Source organism: Pseudonaja textilis, chromosome 6, assembly GCF_049901715.1.
Source record: "Pseudonaja textilis isolate UNSWEBS1 chromosome 6, rPseTex1.2, whole genome shotgun sequence".
NCBI classification, from domain to species: Eukaryota; Metazoa; Chordata; class Lepidosauria; order Squamata; family Elapidae; genus Pseudonaja; species Pseudonaja textilis.
Window position 1 is genome coordinate 8,383,485 of NC_141995.1, and position 16,498 is coordinate 8,399,982.

Here is a 16,498-nt window from a genome sequence, read left to right on the forward strand (position 1 = left end):
TCTTACTGTCTATGTCACTATGTATGTTTATGTGTGTATCTGTAAAACTCATGTTCAATACTGCATCCCCATAGATCAGTTGCACACCCAACTCCCACTGTAAGATGGGGACCATCATTTCAATTTCTCACTTTCTCTTTTTCTCTCCCTCCTTCTCTATCTATCTCCATCCATCATGTTTTATCTATCTATCATCTATCTTTCTCTCCATCATTTTTCATCTCTCTCTCCTTCCATCCATTATTTTTCCTGTTTGTCTATCCATCTCTCTCTCTCTCTCTCTCCATCCATCTGTTTTCATATCTATCATTTTTAATCTATCTGTCTATCCGTCTGTCCATCCATCCGTATATAGTCGACTTCCAATCAAGTCCAAATTTTCTACTGCTAAACAAGACACTTGTGATGTGAGTTTGGCCCCATTTTACCACCTTTTGTTGCATATTATGTGTGTGTGTGTGTGTGTGTGTGTGTGTGTGTGTCACATGACCCTGGGACACTGTAATTATCATTAAATACAGGCCAGTTGCCAAGCATTCGAATGTTGATCATGTGACCCCAGGAATGGTGTAACCGTCTTTAAGTGTAAAAAGTGGTCGTAAGTCACTTTTTTCCAGTGCTGTTGTAACTTCAGACAGTGACCAAATGAACTGTGGTTATGTTGAGGGCTTCTAGCTATCCAGATTAGTGGATTCTGAGATCAAATATCTAACGCCACAGATATGATTCTACACAGGGCACCCTGCCCAGAAACCTAGCATAAAACTGAAGCAAAGAAGTGTCTAATAATAGCAGAAGAGTTAATACCGGAGTAAGTTCAACCCTTCCAAAGCAGTGCCTGACAATACTCAGATTATGACTTGATCCAAATTAAGCACTTAGTACAGGGTGTACCGACCTCGGCACACCGCTGCCAATGCTGAATTGCCTGGAATTTGTAGCGGGAAGCCGCGGTGGGTGACACCCTGTGCAAGGCCTTTATTTTGGTCTGGGTCTTCAAGGAGAAAGTAGCGTGGATATAAACAAGACTTTTCTATGTCAACATTTGAAACGTGGGTGTTTATTTGGCCACACGCTCCAAGTTATGTCTCGTCTGGTCAGCTACTCTGTAAAAAGCTTTAGGAAAGCAAGATAAAGTTATCCAAAGGATAGATGTTCCCTCTATTAACATGGTGACACATGATAAAGGATGAAGCTCTAAAGCAGGAAGGGTCCAATCTTGGCAACTTTAAGACCTGTGGACTTCAACTCCCAGAATGCCCTAGTTACTCAGTGCAAATGTGTCCGAACTTGGTGACTTTTAGACTTGTGGACTTCAACTCCCAGAAGTCCCCTTGCCAGCAGAACAGAATCCAGCCTTGGCAACTTCAAAGATTTGTGGGCCTCCACTCCCAGAATTCCCCAGCCAGACAAAGCAGATGAGTCCAATCTTGGCAACTTTTAAGAGAAGAGTCAATTCCCAGAATTCTCCAGCTTGAGAATCGAAGTCCTCAAGTCTAAAATGTTGCCAAAGTTGGACACTCTTACTCTAGAAGAAAAACATTCCAACCAGCAGAAGGAATCTATTTTGGATGGTATCTGTCCCATGGATGGACCCTGCTGAGTCCAATCTGTCGTTCAGATTATGCAATGAGGCTAGAAGCCAAACAGGAAGGATTTACTAGCAAATGACTGCAAAACAGAATAAATGTCGACCAGCTTCACAATGGGTTGTGAAGAACACACATTATGCTGTAACCGGGTGGAGAGCTGGAAAAGGGCAGCACCCTGCAATCGTCATAGATGCAAGTCAGTTGCCAAGGGTCTGAATTTTGATCATGTAACCATGGAGCTACAGCAATGGTCCTAAGTGTGAAAAATGGTTGTAACCAGTCGTGCAATTCAACCAGTGTAACAACCGGCTTGGTGATTTTAAAAAAAAGCCCATTTTCAGCTATAATACTTACCTTCTACTGCAGCTCCAGTGAGTAAAACAGCTGAGGCAAAAAACCACTCTGCCATGCTAATCAGCTGTGCTCCAAAACAAGGAAATAAAAGCACAGAGAAGCGGGGTACCGGTTTGCCCAAACCGGTCCAAACCGGTAGAATTCCACCCCTGGTTGTAATTCACTTTTTTCAATTCTTTTGTAACTTGTCATGGTTACTAAACCAACAGTTTTAAGTCGAGGATAACCTGACATAATCTATTTTCACCCTAAAATCTTTGGAACTCGCTTCATTTTCCAACTGGAAATTAATTGATTGAATTGCTGACATGTGCTGGAGCGCCGGAAACTCAAAAGCCAGCTGGCTGGTGCATACATGCCCTTTTTTTGGTCATCTTTTGGGGCCAGATGGCAACCTTTTGGAACGTGCGCCATGCACATGTGCTGGAGCCCAACTCAAAAGCCAGCTGGCTGGTGCATACATGCCCTTTTTGGTCATCTTTGGGGCTCTTTTCAGGCTGTTTTTGGGGCCATTTTCAGGCCATTTTGGGAAGACCAGTGGGCTGATGCGCATGCCCACCGAGAGGGCTCTGCATGCCAGAAAACAGAAGAGCAGCTGGCAATGGGGCATGTGCCCACAGACAGGGCTCTGTGTGCCACCTCTGGCACGCATGCCATAGGTTCACCATCATGGCGCTAAGCTTTCTGGAAAATGAAGCAACTTTTGCCAAAACTGCTTCAGTGGACTTTCTGTTTCCACCCACTGGTCCAATTGCAGGAGCCAGAAATGAAAAGCAAATAAAATCTAAAGGATAAGTTAAAAAATAATCTACGTTGCCAAATTAAAATGAAGTATTAGGCTATACAGGTAGTCCTTGACTTACAATCATTCATGTAGTGACTGTTCAAAGTTACAATGGCACTGAAAAGGGGGATTTACGACTGTTTTTCACACTTATAGCTGTTGTAGCATCCTCATGGTCACGTAACCAAAATTCGGACACTTGGCAACTGGTATGTATTTCTGACCGTTGTAGTGTCCTGAGGTCATGTGACCTTCTGACAACAAACTCAATGCAGAAGCCAGATTCACTTAACAACCATGTTACTAACTTAACAACTGCAATGATTCGCTTAACAATGGTGGCAAGAAAGGTTGTAAAATGGGACAAAACTCACTCAGCCACTATCTCACTTAGCAACAGATGTTTTGGGCTCAATAATGGTTATAAGAGGGGGATTACTTGTACTTCAGTCAGTTAAAACACTGAACAAGTCCACAGCTCATATTTCTCACCACGTGGATGCAATGTAGTTATTTTATTTACTACATTTTTATGCTACTCATCTCTCCTATAAGGTAAGATTTTTCTTCAGTCCGGTTGCCTCCTGAAAAGGCCCCTTTGGCACAACCATGACCTGGAGGACTGAGAATCACTACAGCCTTTTAGCCATACAATTTGGGATGACCATCTTTTGAATGGGGTCAAGAGTAGGAATGGATTCCCAGAGGGGAAAAAACGCAGACCAAAGGAACCATTTGCAATATACAGGTGACCCTGAGGACACAGATATAATCCTTCAAGTGGCCTCAACGACCCTCTAAAAGGATGCAAATGACCAGCTGTCTGGAAGGAATATCAATCCTTCCATTCCCTACTAATCCAGTCAGAGGTGAAGAAGCTTCTTGGATGAGAAGGGAAACATCTTCAAAAGAAATAAACAAGAAAGTCCAGTTGCCTCCTGAAAAAAAAAGCACCTTTGGGACATCTTTTCCTGTAAGGTGACTCTGAACAGCAATGGAAGTATGTCTTTTACAACCTAAGGATCAAAAATTACCTGTAGGCAAACTTTGTCTCGCTACTTCTCCCACAAGCAGAAAACGTTCAGAAAAGCTTTGGATGAATCATATGGAATAGCTGCCATTGGCAAAGTGGTTGCCATGGTTTTCCAAACAATCTTGGCTTTAGAGACAAAATATTCACGCCCACGAACTGTGCCCATACCTCAAACCTGACATCTGTCCAACTGCAATCACGGATGTATACAACTATGAAATAATTTCTGCCAAAGAGAGCAAGTAGCATCTTGGCACCCTAAGTCTTTTGTCTATTTCTTGGCAAATCGTGTCCCAGTTCTGGTGAAAGGAGTTCTTTACTTATGACCACAATGGAGCCTCAAGTTTCTGTTGTTGAGGGAGACATTCATTAAGTGAGTTTTGCCTCCGGTTTTATGACCTCTCTTGCCAAAATTTGTAAGTGAATCATTGCACTCGTTGTCTTGAGAAACTTGACCCCACAACCTACAGTTGATAAGTTAGTAACCCGCAAATCTGGCTTCCCCCATTGATTTTGCTTGTCAATAAGTCACAAAAGAGGATCATGCGACCTTGGGACACAGCAACGGGCTTAAGTGTGAACCAGTCGCCAAGCACTTAAATTTTGATCAGGTGATCATGGAAAGACTACAAAGGTTGTAACTGTGAAAGTCACTCTTTCCAGTGCTGTTGTAACTTTGAATGGTCACTAAACAAACCGTTAAGTCAAGGACTACCAGTAACCTTTCAAAAGAAGGATCAGCCAACTGGCAAAGTCTACACTGTAGAAACTGCAAGCATAGAGGTAGTCTTCAACTTACAACCACGACTGAGACCAGACTGTTAAATGGTTGTTAAATGAATTGCACCTGTTGTTGTTTTTTTTTTTTGCTACAGCCGTTAAGTGTATCACTGCAGTCGTTAAGTGAATTGTTAAGCAAATCCAGCATCTCTCATTGACTTTGCTGGGTGGAAATTGTCAATCGCAAATTGTCAGGCGTAAGTCACCAAGAACAGCAGTTGAGTTCAAAGCCTTAAATGTTTATTACGTGCTACCTTTACAAAAAAAAAATCTGATCTACTAATAGTCAGGTCAAAAAGGTATTAGATAAAGAGTCAATGGGATTCACAGAGGGTTGGACTTGGGCCTCCCTGTAGCTATGTAAGGATTCCAAACTGATGACGCATTTCACCCCGCCTTCAATCTCTGCTTGGTCATCTCCTTCAAAATGACACTCACGTGATCCTGGGGCACTGCAACCATCATAAATACAGGTAGTCCTTGACGTACAGCAGTTCATTTAGTGACCGTTCAAAGTTACCACGGCACCAGAAAAAGTGACTTATAACCATTTTTCACACTTATGACCGTTATGGCACCCCCACCGTCATGGGATTTACATTCGGATGCTTATCAATTAACTCACATTTGTAGTTTCCTGGAATCAGTGACTTTTGCAACCTTCTGACAAGCGAAGGCAATAGGGAAGCTAGATTCACTTAACAACCGTGTTACTAAGTGCAGTCACTTAACAAACGTGGTGAAAAAAGTCACAAAGTGGGGCAAAACTCACTTAACAAATTTAACAACATACATTTTGGGCTCAATTGTAGTCATAAGTTAAGAACTACCTGTACATGATGGCTGCTAACTTCTAAAATTTGATTAAATGACCATAAGGATGCTGGGACAGTTGTATGGGCTAGCACTGGTTAAAAGTCACATTTTTCAGCGCCACTGAAACTTCAAATGGCCACTAAATGAATGGTCATAAGCGGAGGACCTGTAGTTTGTGTTCTTTCATCTCTAGTCTAGGATGAGATGGCTGGAATGCCATGTCTTGCTTTTTAGTCCCAATGGTTCTTTTTCTAAAACGTGACTTGTCTTTCCTTCCTTTTTTTTCTCCTTAAAAAAAGAAACAGGAGAAGTTTCTTGGATAAGAAGCAAAACATTAAGGAAAAAAAAAAGTTTGCCTTTTGGAAAAAGCACCTTTGGGAGAAAATTTGGATGATTGAGAATCTCCACAGACATCCTTCCTTTTATTTATTTTTTTCTCCTTCTTGCCTTCTGAGTGACTGATAGTGCAATGATGTCACTAAAGTCAGCCCTACTCAAGATTTATAACCTTCTTTTTTTTTCCATACGGAGAAAGAGACAGTCTGAAGGAGGCTTTGATGAGTAAGTCAGCTCAACAACTTTCAACAACCGCTGGGTAAAATCATAGTAGAATTCTAATTTAATCAGGAAGTGCTGATATTAAGAGAGACACTAAAGCGCCTGTAGGCCAGACAAGGAATAATGGATGGAAACTGAACAAGGAGAGATTCAACCTGGAAATAACTTTCTGACAGTGAGAACGATCAACCAACGGAACAGAAGTTGCCCTCAGAAGTTGTGGGAGCGCCATTACTTGAGACCTTCAAGAAGAGATTGGACTGCCATTTGTCAGAAATGGTGTAGGGTCTCCCGCTTGGGCAGGGGGTTGGTTTAGGTGACCTACAAGGTCCCTTCCAACTCTGATTATCTGTTATCTGTTAACACAAAGCAGAATCTTTCTAATCAAGGGACTGTGCTGGCCTATCCTCCTTTGCTTTGTATTGAAGAAGCTTTGAGTGACTTAGGACCACGTTTCACGCTTATAACCCTTGCAGCATCTCCAGAGTCATATGATCAAACTTCAGACATGTAGGGGAACCAGATTCACTTAACAAACGTGTAACTAATTTAAAAACTGCAGTGATTCACTAACAACTGTGGCAAGAATGGGGCAAAACTCACTTAACAAATGTCTCACTTAGCAACAGAAATTTTGGGCTCCATTGTGGTCGTAAGTCGAGGATTACCTGTTTTCCAAGCTAGCTCAACTAACCATGGTGCACTCTTTCTGATGAACCACAGATTACTGATTTATTGCCGGGTTTATAGGTCATTCATACTGGGAATAATTCTTAAGCAGTATCCACCCAAATCCCCATAAATTGAAAGACAGCAACAACAAAATCGCAATTCAGTATTATTATTCCACCCATATACAGCAGCGTTGGGTTTAAGGAAAGCTATGCCAAAGAGATTATGACCTTGACAGTTAAAAGCATATATATACATAAGGAAGCAGGAAATTTCTTAACTCTTTGAAGGAACAAGCCGGTTTATTCTCAGTAAGCTGCCACAGGGAAGTAGGCTTCCAATAACAATGATTTAATTCCTGTTGTAGCACAGCACAGTATGTTCTTTGACACCACGGGATGTTCACCAAACAAAAGATTGCTCAACTGGCAAAATTAAAATGATAAGGTTCTCTTTATTTAAAATTAAATGATAAGGACATAAACTGCTAAACAAATAGGCCCGATGTTCCATCAGGAGATGGGATGGATTCCATCAAACCAGCTCCTCAGAAACAGGAAGAGTCTTAGAAAACAGAGTTGGAAAAACTAAGAAAGTCCAGTGGTCTCTTAGAATAGAATAACAGAGTTGGAAGGGACCTTGGAGGTCTTCTAGTCCAACCCTCTGCTTAGGCAGGAAACCCTACACCACCTTCAGACAAATGGTTATCCAGTCTCTTCTTAAAAGCTTCCAGTATTGGAGCATTTACAACTTCAGGAGGCAAGTTGTATCACTGATTAATTGCTTTCACTGTCAGGAAATTTCTTATTAATTCTATGTTGCTTGTCTCCTTGATTAGTTTCCACCCACTGCTTCTTGTCCTGCCTTCAGGTGCTTTGGAGAATAGCTTGACTCCCTCTTCTTTGGGGCAGCCCCTGAAATACTGGAACACTGCTATCATGTCACCCCTAGTCCTTCTTTTCATTGAACTACACATACTCAGTTCCAGCAACCGTTCTTTGTATGTTTTAGCCTCCAGCTCCCTAATCATCTTTGTTGCTGTTCTCTGCACTCTTTCTAGAATCTCAACATCTTTTTTACATCATGGTGACCAAAACTGGATGCAGCATTCCAAGTGTGGCCTTACCAAGGCATTATAAAGTGGTATTAACACTTAAGGTGATCTTGATTCTATCCCTCTGTTTATGCAGCCTAGAAGAACTGCCTTCTTCTGCAATTTTGTCAAACCAAACTATAAAGCAGGGGTCCCCAAACTTGGCAACTTTAAGACTTGTGGACTTCCAACTCCCAGAATTCTCCAGCCAGCTCTGAAAGTTGGAAGTCCACAAGTCTTAAAGTTGCCAAGGTTTGGAGACCTCCACTATAGAGACGGAGTGAAGGTGATGAAAGGTTTTACCTGATTGGGCTGGATTCTGGGCAGGTACACCTTCCACATCTGAGCTTCCCTAGAGATTGCCATCTCTAGGAGGACGGACAACCTCTGGCTCTGCAAGGGTCCTGAAAACTTCATGGTACCCCTTGGGTCTGCCTGCCACCCAACTGGACACAGCTACCTGCAAATGAAATAGAGAAGAAAATAGACAATGAGCGATGTGAAAAGAAGCACACACTGAACATTTCCATTATATTATTATTATTATTACTACTACTACTACTAATAGTAGTAGTAGTAGTAGTTAATCTTTAGTGAGATTCACAGCCTTTGGGGCTGGTTGGTAACTCAACAACTTGAGTCCTAACCAAGGACCTAGGAACTGTTAAGATTGCCTCGAAGGATATAAGCTGTTCCAAGTAGGGTGGGGGTTTTTTTGGAATCAGGGTATTCAAGTCTGATAAATTCAGGATTTCCAAATAGCAAGGTAGCCCTTTAGGTATTGCTCCAAGGCAATATAATAATATATTATCATCATCATCATCTGGAGCTTCACTTCCAATCGGAAACATCTTGTTTTGCCTCCAGAGAAAAACACTACGGGATCCCTGCTCTCATAGTTAGTTTTTCTGATTTGCTCCCTCAATTGCTTATCCAAGGTTCTTCAATGAGATTGGAAATGGCAGGTAAGCTTCTCAGAAAGGTCAAATCCAAGTATAAAACCCAGGCACAGAAGATTACAGGAAGTCCTTGACTTGCAACAGTCCATTAAGTGACTGTTCAAAAGCTACAACGGCCCTGAAAAATGTGACTTATCACCATTTTTCACACGACCTTCACAGCATCCCAGGAGATCGAAGTTCAGGTGCTTGGCAACTGACTCTTTCTTATTGATGACGGTTACATTGTCCCGGTGTCCTGTGATCACCTTTTACGACCTTTTGACAGGAAAAATCAACGAGAAACCTAGATTCACTTAATAACCTTGTTATCAACCTAACAACCGTAGTGATTCACGTAACAACTATGGCAAGAAAGATCGTATAATGGGGCAAAACTCACTTAGCTCGCTTAATTTGGGTTTCAATAGCGGTCTGTAAGTTGAGGCCTACCTGTAACATCTGTCTTATCTGAGGTGTATGTTCCTCCTGGAAAGTTCTTCAGTAGCCAACCTGCACAACTTTTATTGCCCTGAAAAGATTTCAGATTCTACAGGTAGTCCTTGATTTACAACAGTTTGCTTAGTGACCATTCAAAGTTACAACGGCCCTGGAAAAAAAAGTGACTTATGACCATTTTTCAAGCTTACGACTATTGAAGCATCCTCATGGTCAGGTGATGTACATTCAGAGGCTCGGCAACTGATCCACACTTATGACGGCTGCAAGTGTCCCGGGCGTCACCTAATCCCCTTTTGCGACCTTCTGACAAGCAAAGTCATTGGGGGGAAGAAGGTGGTGATTTGGGGCAAAACTCACTTAACAAACTTCTCACTTAGCGACCTAAATTTTGACTAAGGGCATATATAATGCCCACTGACGTCCACGCCAAGGACCTTCCCTTGAAAAACTGCCAGCGCCCTGAAGAGAATTACCAATCACTGTCGTAAGCTACATTTCCTGGATAGAGGGTCTGGGTGCTCCACCCATTCCGTCTTTCATCATTTATGGCTTTGCTGCAACCTCAAGGCGAGCAGATGGCATCCACTATGCATCAGCAGAAAAGAAGCGCGGCAGAAAGTTTTCACAAGGATTCCAGCTCTAGGTCTGGCGTGCTCCCTTTTCTTGAACGTTGAGCACCTCAAGTCCTAGGTTGCACTAATGGAAGGATAGAATCAAGTTCACATGAAGCGTTAGAGCCACTTTAACGATGCCTTGGTTAAGATCACACGCTTGGAATACTGCGTCCAGTTTGGGTCGCCACGATATTAAAAAAAAGATATTGAGACTCTAGAAACAGGGGTATCAATTAGGGTGGCGTTTGACCTTGGGGGCAGATGGGCGGGGGGGCATGGCCAGAGTGGCAGAGGTGGTCTTCAGCTGGTTCTGACCGGTTCTGGAGAACCAGTAGCGGAAATTTTGAGTAGTTTGGAGAACCAGCAAATACCGCCTCTGACTGGCCCCGCCAACCCCATCTATTCTCTGCCTCCCATTGAGTCCCAGCTGATCGGCTGGGTCATCTTTGGTTGCCCCTGCATGGGAGAACGGAGCTAGTAGGGTGGGGAGGGAATAGGCATTTTGCGGTAACCTTCCCTTGCCACGCCCACCCAGCCACGCCCACAGAACCTGCAGTAAAAAAAATTTGAATCCCACCACTGCGGGGTGGGCGTGGCCAACTCGTGTCAGGGGCACCTGTGGTGGCCCAAATGCTCTGCCAGCAAAAACAGCTCCCGAGCTCAGTTTTCGGCTGCGGCGGCTTCCTGCAACCCTCTGCCAGTGAAAACAGAGCTCAGGAGGGCCGTGCGTGGCCCTCCTGAGCTCCATTCTTGCTTGCAGAGGCACTGTGGGCCAGTCCTTCGCTGTTTCCAGGTGGCCCTGTGGGCCAGATTGAAGCCTGAAGGCCGCATCCAGCCCACAGGCCTTGAGTTTGACACCCCTGCTCTAGAAAGATGTAGAGAAGAGCAACGAAGATGATTAGGGGACTGGAGGCTAACATTTATGAAAAACGGTCACTAAAATTGGGAATGTCTAGATTAATGAAAAGAAGGACTAGGGATGACATGATAGCAGCGTTCCAATATCTCGGGGGCTGCCCCAAAGGAGGAGGGAGTCAAGCTATTCTCCAAAGCACCTAAGGGCAGTACAAGAGCAATGGGTGGAAACTAATCAAGGAGAGAAGCAACTTAGAACAAAGGAGAACTTTCCTGACAGAAAAATCAACCAATGGAACAACTTGCCTTCAGAGGTTACAGGTGCTCCAATACAGTTAAGTTTTTAAGAAGATATTGGATAATCATTTGTCTGAAATTGTATAAGACTTCCTGCCTGAGCAGGGGTTGGACTAGAAGACCTCCAAGGTCCCTTCAAACTCGGTTACTCTGTTAACTCTTGAAGGTAATAGCAGAACAGTTTGAAGCACAATAGAAAATGAAGCAAGAATAAAAATAATAAAAGCTCATACACTGATTCTGTATTTTTTTGTGTGTGTCTCTGGACTTTTCATGTTTCCTTCAGGGCACCAGATGTGAGAGGATGGAGAATGATCAGCAATTTTATTTATTCTACCTATCATGTATATTTAAATATCATCTAGCATAAATACTTCTCTTACATTTTCCCAAATATTTCAAACATCTACGCATCCATCTTCTATCACTGCACATGAAGATGCTAAAAGCAGAATGTATAAACGTGCATCATCTTGACATTTTAACTCAGTTGTTTATATTTCAGTTGTTCTCATCATGCGCTAAATAATAAATAAGCTGTTTATGAAGATAAAGGAATAGTAAATAAGCTATTTGAGGCTATCTGGAGAGCCAACGTAGGTCTCTCTTCCAAATCACAATCCCTACAGATCCTCCTTATTATTCGAACCAGATGAATTTGCCTCCACAATGACTCCCCGACTTGCAACTATTCATTTAGTGACTGAAGTTACAACAGCGCTGAAAAAAGTGACATGACCGTTTTTCACACTTACAACCTTCACAGCATCTCCATGGTTACATGATCAAAATTCAAACAGTGTCTGAATTGGCAGCACGATCCCCTTTTGCGACTTTCTGACAAGCCAAATAAATGGGGAAGCCAGATTCACTTTTAACAACCATGTTAGAAACTTAACAATCGCAGTGATTCACTTAACAACGTGGCAAGAAAGGTAGTGAAAGGGGGCAAAAATTCACTGAACAACTGCCTGGCTTAGCAACAGACATTTAGGGCTCAAATTGTGGTCATAAGTCGAGGACGTATCTGTATTCCTCTCTAACCAGCAACCCTTGCTAAAAAAACCCTTTGAGGCCGCCGTAGGACCAAAGCCATGGGAAAGAATCCGGAGCTTGGCATTTCTGCTGCTAAATGATGAAAATTGAAACCCGTCACCCTGGAATCTGGCCATGTTCTTGTTGGTCAAGCTGTTGACCAAGTCTGACCCTGACCGATTTAAATCTAGACAGCTTCACTTGCCTGCTTGTTTGCAGACAACCATTCTTTCACCAAAGTTGGCAACGAAAGCGAAAGATGTTCCAAAGCCTTTTTTTAAAAAAAGACAAAAACCCACACCACCAACTTGTAACAAAATTTTCTGAAGAACAGCCAATTCCATATGTCCAGGGCTAGTTAAAAATTGGAGAGTCTAGAGGGTGAGGAATTTGATGAAAATAATATTGTGTAAGTATCTCAAACTTTTATCTTTGGGGCAAGCAAAGAAAATCTTATTTACCTGAAAGCCTGGCTATCCTCTATTTTTGGAGAATAAGAGTTAATCCTTGGGTTGCGACTTTTTGTCAGTTAAAACAGCACTGAAAAAGGTGTGACTTATAACCATTTTTCACACTTATGAATATTGTAGCATCCCCGTGGTCACAAGATCAAAATTCAGACACTTGAAAGCTGACTCTATTTATGACAGTTGCGGTGTCCTGGGGTCATGTGATCTCCTTTTGCGACCTTTTGACAGGAAAAGTCAATGAGGAAGCCAGATTCACTTAGCAACCCTGCTACTAATCTAATATCTGCAGTGATTCACTTAACAACTGTGGCAAGAAAGGTCTTAAAATGGCGTGAAAAGTCACTTAACAACCATTTTGCTTAGCAACAGAAATTCTGGATTCGGTTCTGGTTGTTAAGTCAAGGACTACCTATGAGAAGATTCACCAATTTTCACATGTCCTGTCCCCGTGACTTGAGCATCTGGTTGGAGAAGATTGTTCTGAACTCTTTGCAAAGAGCTGAAGGTTTGGGAACATTATATTTACATCTAAACTTCAAGGAAGAGCAGCTGACGTCCAACTAAAGGTCAGTAATTAGGACAGCAAGACCATATCTGGAATACTGCATCCAGTTTTGGTCATCAGATTACAAAACAGATCTCGAGGCTTTGGGGAAAAGTCCAGAGAAGGGCAACTAAGAAGATTAAAGCCCTGGAGACTAAAACATATGAAGAACGGTTGCAGGAATTGGGTATAGCTAGTCTAGAGAAAAGAAGATGACATGATAGCAGTATTCCACTGTTTGGGAGGCTCCCATAAAGAGGAGGGAGTCCATTTATTTTCTAAAGCAGTGCAGGACAAGAAAAGATGGATGGAAACTAATCAAGGAGAGAAGCAACCTAGAATTCAGGAGAAACTTCTCGATGGTGAGGACAATTAACTAGTGGAACAGCTTGTCTCCAGAAGCTGTGGGAGATCCATCAAAGGAGAGGCTTTTAAGAAGAGACTGGACAGCTACTTGTTTAGAATGGTGTAGGGTTGAGCAAGGGGTTGGACTAGAAAACCTCCAAGGTCCCTTCCAGCTCTATTCTGTTTCTGAATATCATTTGTTGATAGTCCACTTACCTTGACTTTCTGTAAACTGTTGTGGTCCATGTTACAAACCACTAAGCGTTAAGTTTACTGAGGTGCCCATTCTTTCCGTCCTGCCATCCCAATGTGGGTCCTTTCTACTTGTTCCAGTCAGAAGTAATCAGAAGTGAGTGAGGAAAGAGGAAGTAACTTTGGGTGATGCAAGCAGAGACAGGAATGAGAAACTAAGTGATTCACAGGGGAAAAAAACCCCAGGAGAGTCACGAAGTTCATCCACTGATAAGCTTATCTCAACATGGAGGCCTCCAAATGGAGACTTTAATACCCATAATCCTTAACCAAAGATGCAGACTCCCCCCAGTTTTAATTTTTAAACTTGAAACATGTATGGATAGTCCTTGACTTTATAACCACAATTGAGCCCAAATCTTCTGTTGCTAAGTGAGACAGACGTTGAGTGAGTTTTGCTCCGTTTTTAAGACTTTCCTTGCCACCGTTGTCAAATGAATTGCTGCAGTTAAGTTAGTAGCACAGTTGTTAAGTGAAATCTGGCTTCCCTATCGACTTTGCTTGTCAGAAGGTCGCAAAAATGGGATCACGTAACCCCTGGGACACCACAACCATCATAAAATATGAGTCAGCTGCCAAGCATCTGAATTTTGATCAGGTGAGTATGGGGATGGTGGAAGTGTGAAAAAAAATCCTAAGCTACTTTTTTCAGTGCCACTGTAATTTTGAACGGTCCCTAAGTGAATGTTTATAAGTCGAGGACTACCTATGGTATACACATTTTCATTTTTATTAGAATTGTTTTCACTGGCAAGCCTGTTTGGCTGCTTTTTAGGAACAGAACAGCAGCACCTAAATCCAACAGTATTTTTTTTAAAAATAGAAAAGAACTGGGAATTATCTTTTAATGCCTAAAAAGGTTTGGGCCTAGATTACTGGAGAGATTACCTTTTTTTCCATATAAAACTAAGCTTGAAAACTGCAAAGGTAGATGGGGCAGCAATTTTAATTAGCAGAGGTCTTACACCATTAAAAACCATGGAAATCCATAACAAAGGCCTGGAGACTACCAAACATATACAGTGGTACCTCAGTACTCAACGTTAATTGATTCCAGGAGACATGAGGAGTACCAAAAACTATGAATACCAAGCAAGTATTTCCCATAAGGCAACAGTTCCCAACCTTTCCACCTTGGGGGGGCCGTGTATAGGGGAGGGGGGTATGTGAGTGGCAGGTGCATGCACAGCTCCAATGCAAATGGGAAGAAAGGGGGAAGATGAGTTGTAGGTGCAAGGTGAAAGAAAAAAAAATAGCATAGACTTGACTTTTTCAAGTGCAATAAAACACACAGAATTGGAAGGGACCTTAGAGGTCCACTAGTCCAACCCTGATACCCCAAGGCAATGAGAATTAAACAGAAACCTAAAAGCCAAGAGGACAGACAACACAGACTGAGGCTTGCACGCTTGAGGGTGCTTGAGGGGAGGATGCGTGTTTTGACATGCAAAGCTCAACTTGAGCAAACGAGGGACTGAAGTGTTCTTCGCTCATGCGAGTGGAACTTCACGCGTGAGCAACAAGAGCCCACCACTCGTCTGAGTGGAGCTTCGCATGCGTCTTTCCCTGCCAATCACGCTAGGGGAGCTGCTCGTGCAAGTGTTTGCCCATCACTCAGGCGGCCCAGTTTCAAACAGGCTGAGGCCCAGTAGTGGACTACAACACCATGGGTTGGTAACCCCTGCCGTACGGAATAACGTAGGTAGTCACAAAGCAGCCAACACTGACAAGCTCTAGCCTGTGAGTCAAGTACTAAATGAACCGTGAGTACCAGGTCAAAATGTTCTCGTCAAAATGCGTTGAGTACAAAATTACAGGAGTTTCAAAGCAGACAAGTACCAAGGTACCACTGCAAATAGATGCCAATATTCATCAGATTTAAGATAGTCATTTCCATGGCTTCAAAATAAAGAAGTGGAAGAAAGGAAATATTTTTCTTTTTCAGTCCTAAAGCTTGTGAGAAACAGCAAGGAGGTATGAAGATCTAGAGCAAACCTCTGTTCAGCTACTCCGGACCCGTGGAAAAGCAGTTGATGGTTCATGGAGGAAGATGGAAGCCTATAAAATATCTTGCTGAGTTTCTTGGGTACAGAAGGTCCAACTGAGTAGGACTAATAGGTCCTCTCGCAAAAGTGAGGAGCAGCAACTTTGGCTGAAGATTTCAGGTGCCATTATAACTTCCTGGGACTTGTGACTTCTGAAGAACCTTACCACAATTGATCCTCAGTTTAAAACAGAGGACAAAAAAGAACTATCTGGAAGGTCCACCTCAGGAAGTAACTTGGATGTCCTAACAAAACATACCACGGTGAGAATCGGACGACTGTTTTGGTCAGTTGATCATGTTCCGTTTCCATTCCGTTCTGTTCTCCTTCATTCTTGGTGTTCCAATTTTTCTCGATTGTTGAGAGACCACTAAGAACCAAGTCTTGAGTAAATGTTTCCTTGGGGGTTACACTCTGATCCTTTTTCACCCCTCTGAACTCTACTAAGGCTTCCTTCTCAAGGGTGGATATGAACAAGGCCTCTGTCTTATGCAATTTTGTTCTTACTTTTACAAAGTCCAAATAGATAATGGTTGGAACGGGACAGACCTGTCCAGGTGACAGGGGTTTAACAACACATCCTCACACTTGCTGGTTGCCAGGATAAGCTTTGCACAACGCTGAAGAAAGACATGGGACTCATCACAGCTGATGGGGAACTTAAATTTGGAGAATGTGATCACATATCCAGAGAAGCTGCAACCCATGGAGAATAGGGGCATGCTATGTTAGGGAGTTAGCAAGGTAGACAACAGATATTCCCCACACACACACACTATGTTGTCCATCCTCTTGCTTTTTTAGGTTTCTGTTTAATTCTCTTAATGCCTTGGGTACCAGGGTTGGACTAGAAGACCTCTAAGGTCCCTTCCAATTCTATGTATTTTACTGCACTGTAAAAAATTGGAAGTCTGTGCTATTTTTTTTTCTTCCCCCTTGCACCTTACCTTCATCTGTCT

General features: G+C 42.6%; 1 protein-coding gene across 4 annotated transcripts in view; it reads right to left on the minus strand.

Annotated features, from left to right (window-relative positions):
- CCNI (cyclin I) overlaps positions 1-16,498 on the minus strand; it is a 52,991-nt gene that overhangs the window by 23,941 nt on the left and 12,552 nt on the right. For 2 of the 4 annotated variants that reach the window (XM_026717188.2, XM_087935784.1), the window contains exon 2: positions 7,986-8,142. The exons of 1 other annotated variant lie outside the window; for it this stretch is intronic. In XM_026717188.2, the coding sequence (XP_026572973.2) occupies positions 7,986-8,099 (114 nt within the window). In that variant the 5' untranslated portion in view covers positions 8,100-8,142. Of the gene's footprint in view, positions 1-7,985; positions 8,143-13,458; positions 13,610-16,498 lie in introns of those variants that run through there. One more of the 4 variants, XM_026717190.2, reaches the window with a different exon arrangement.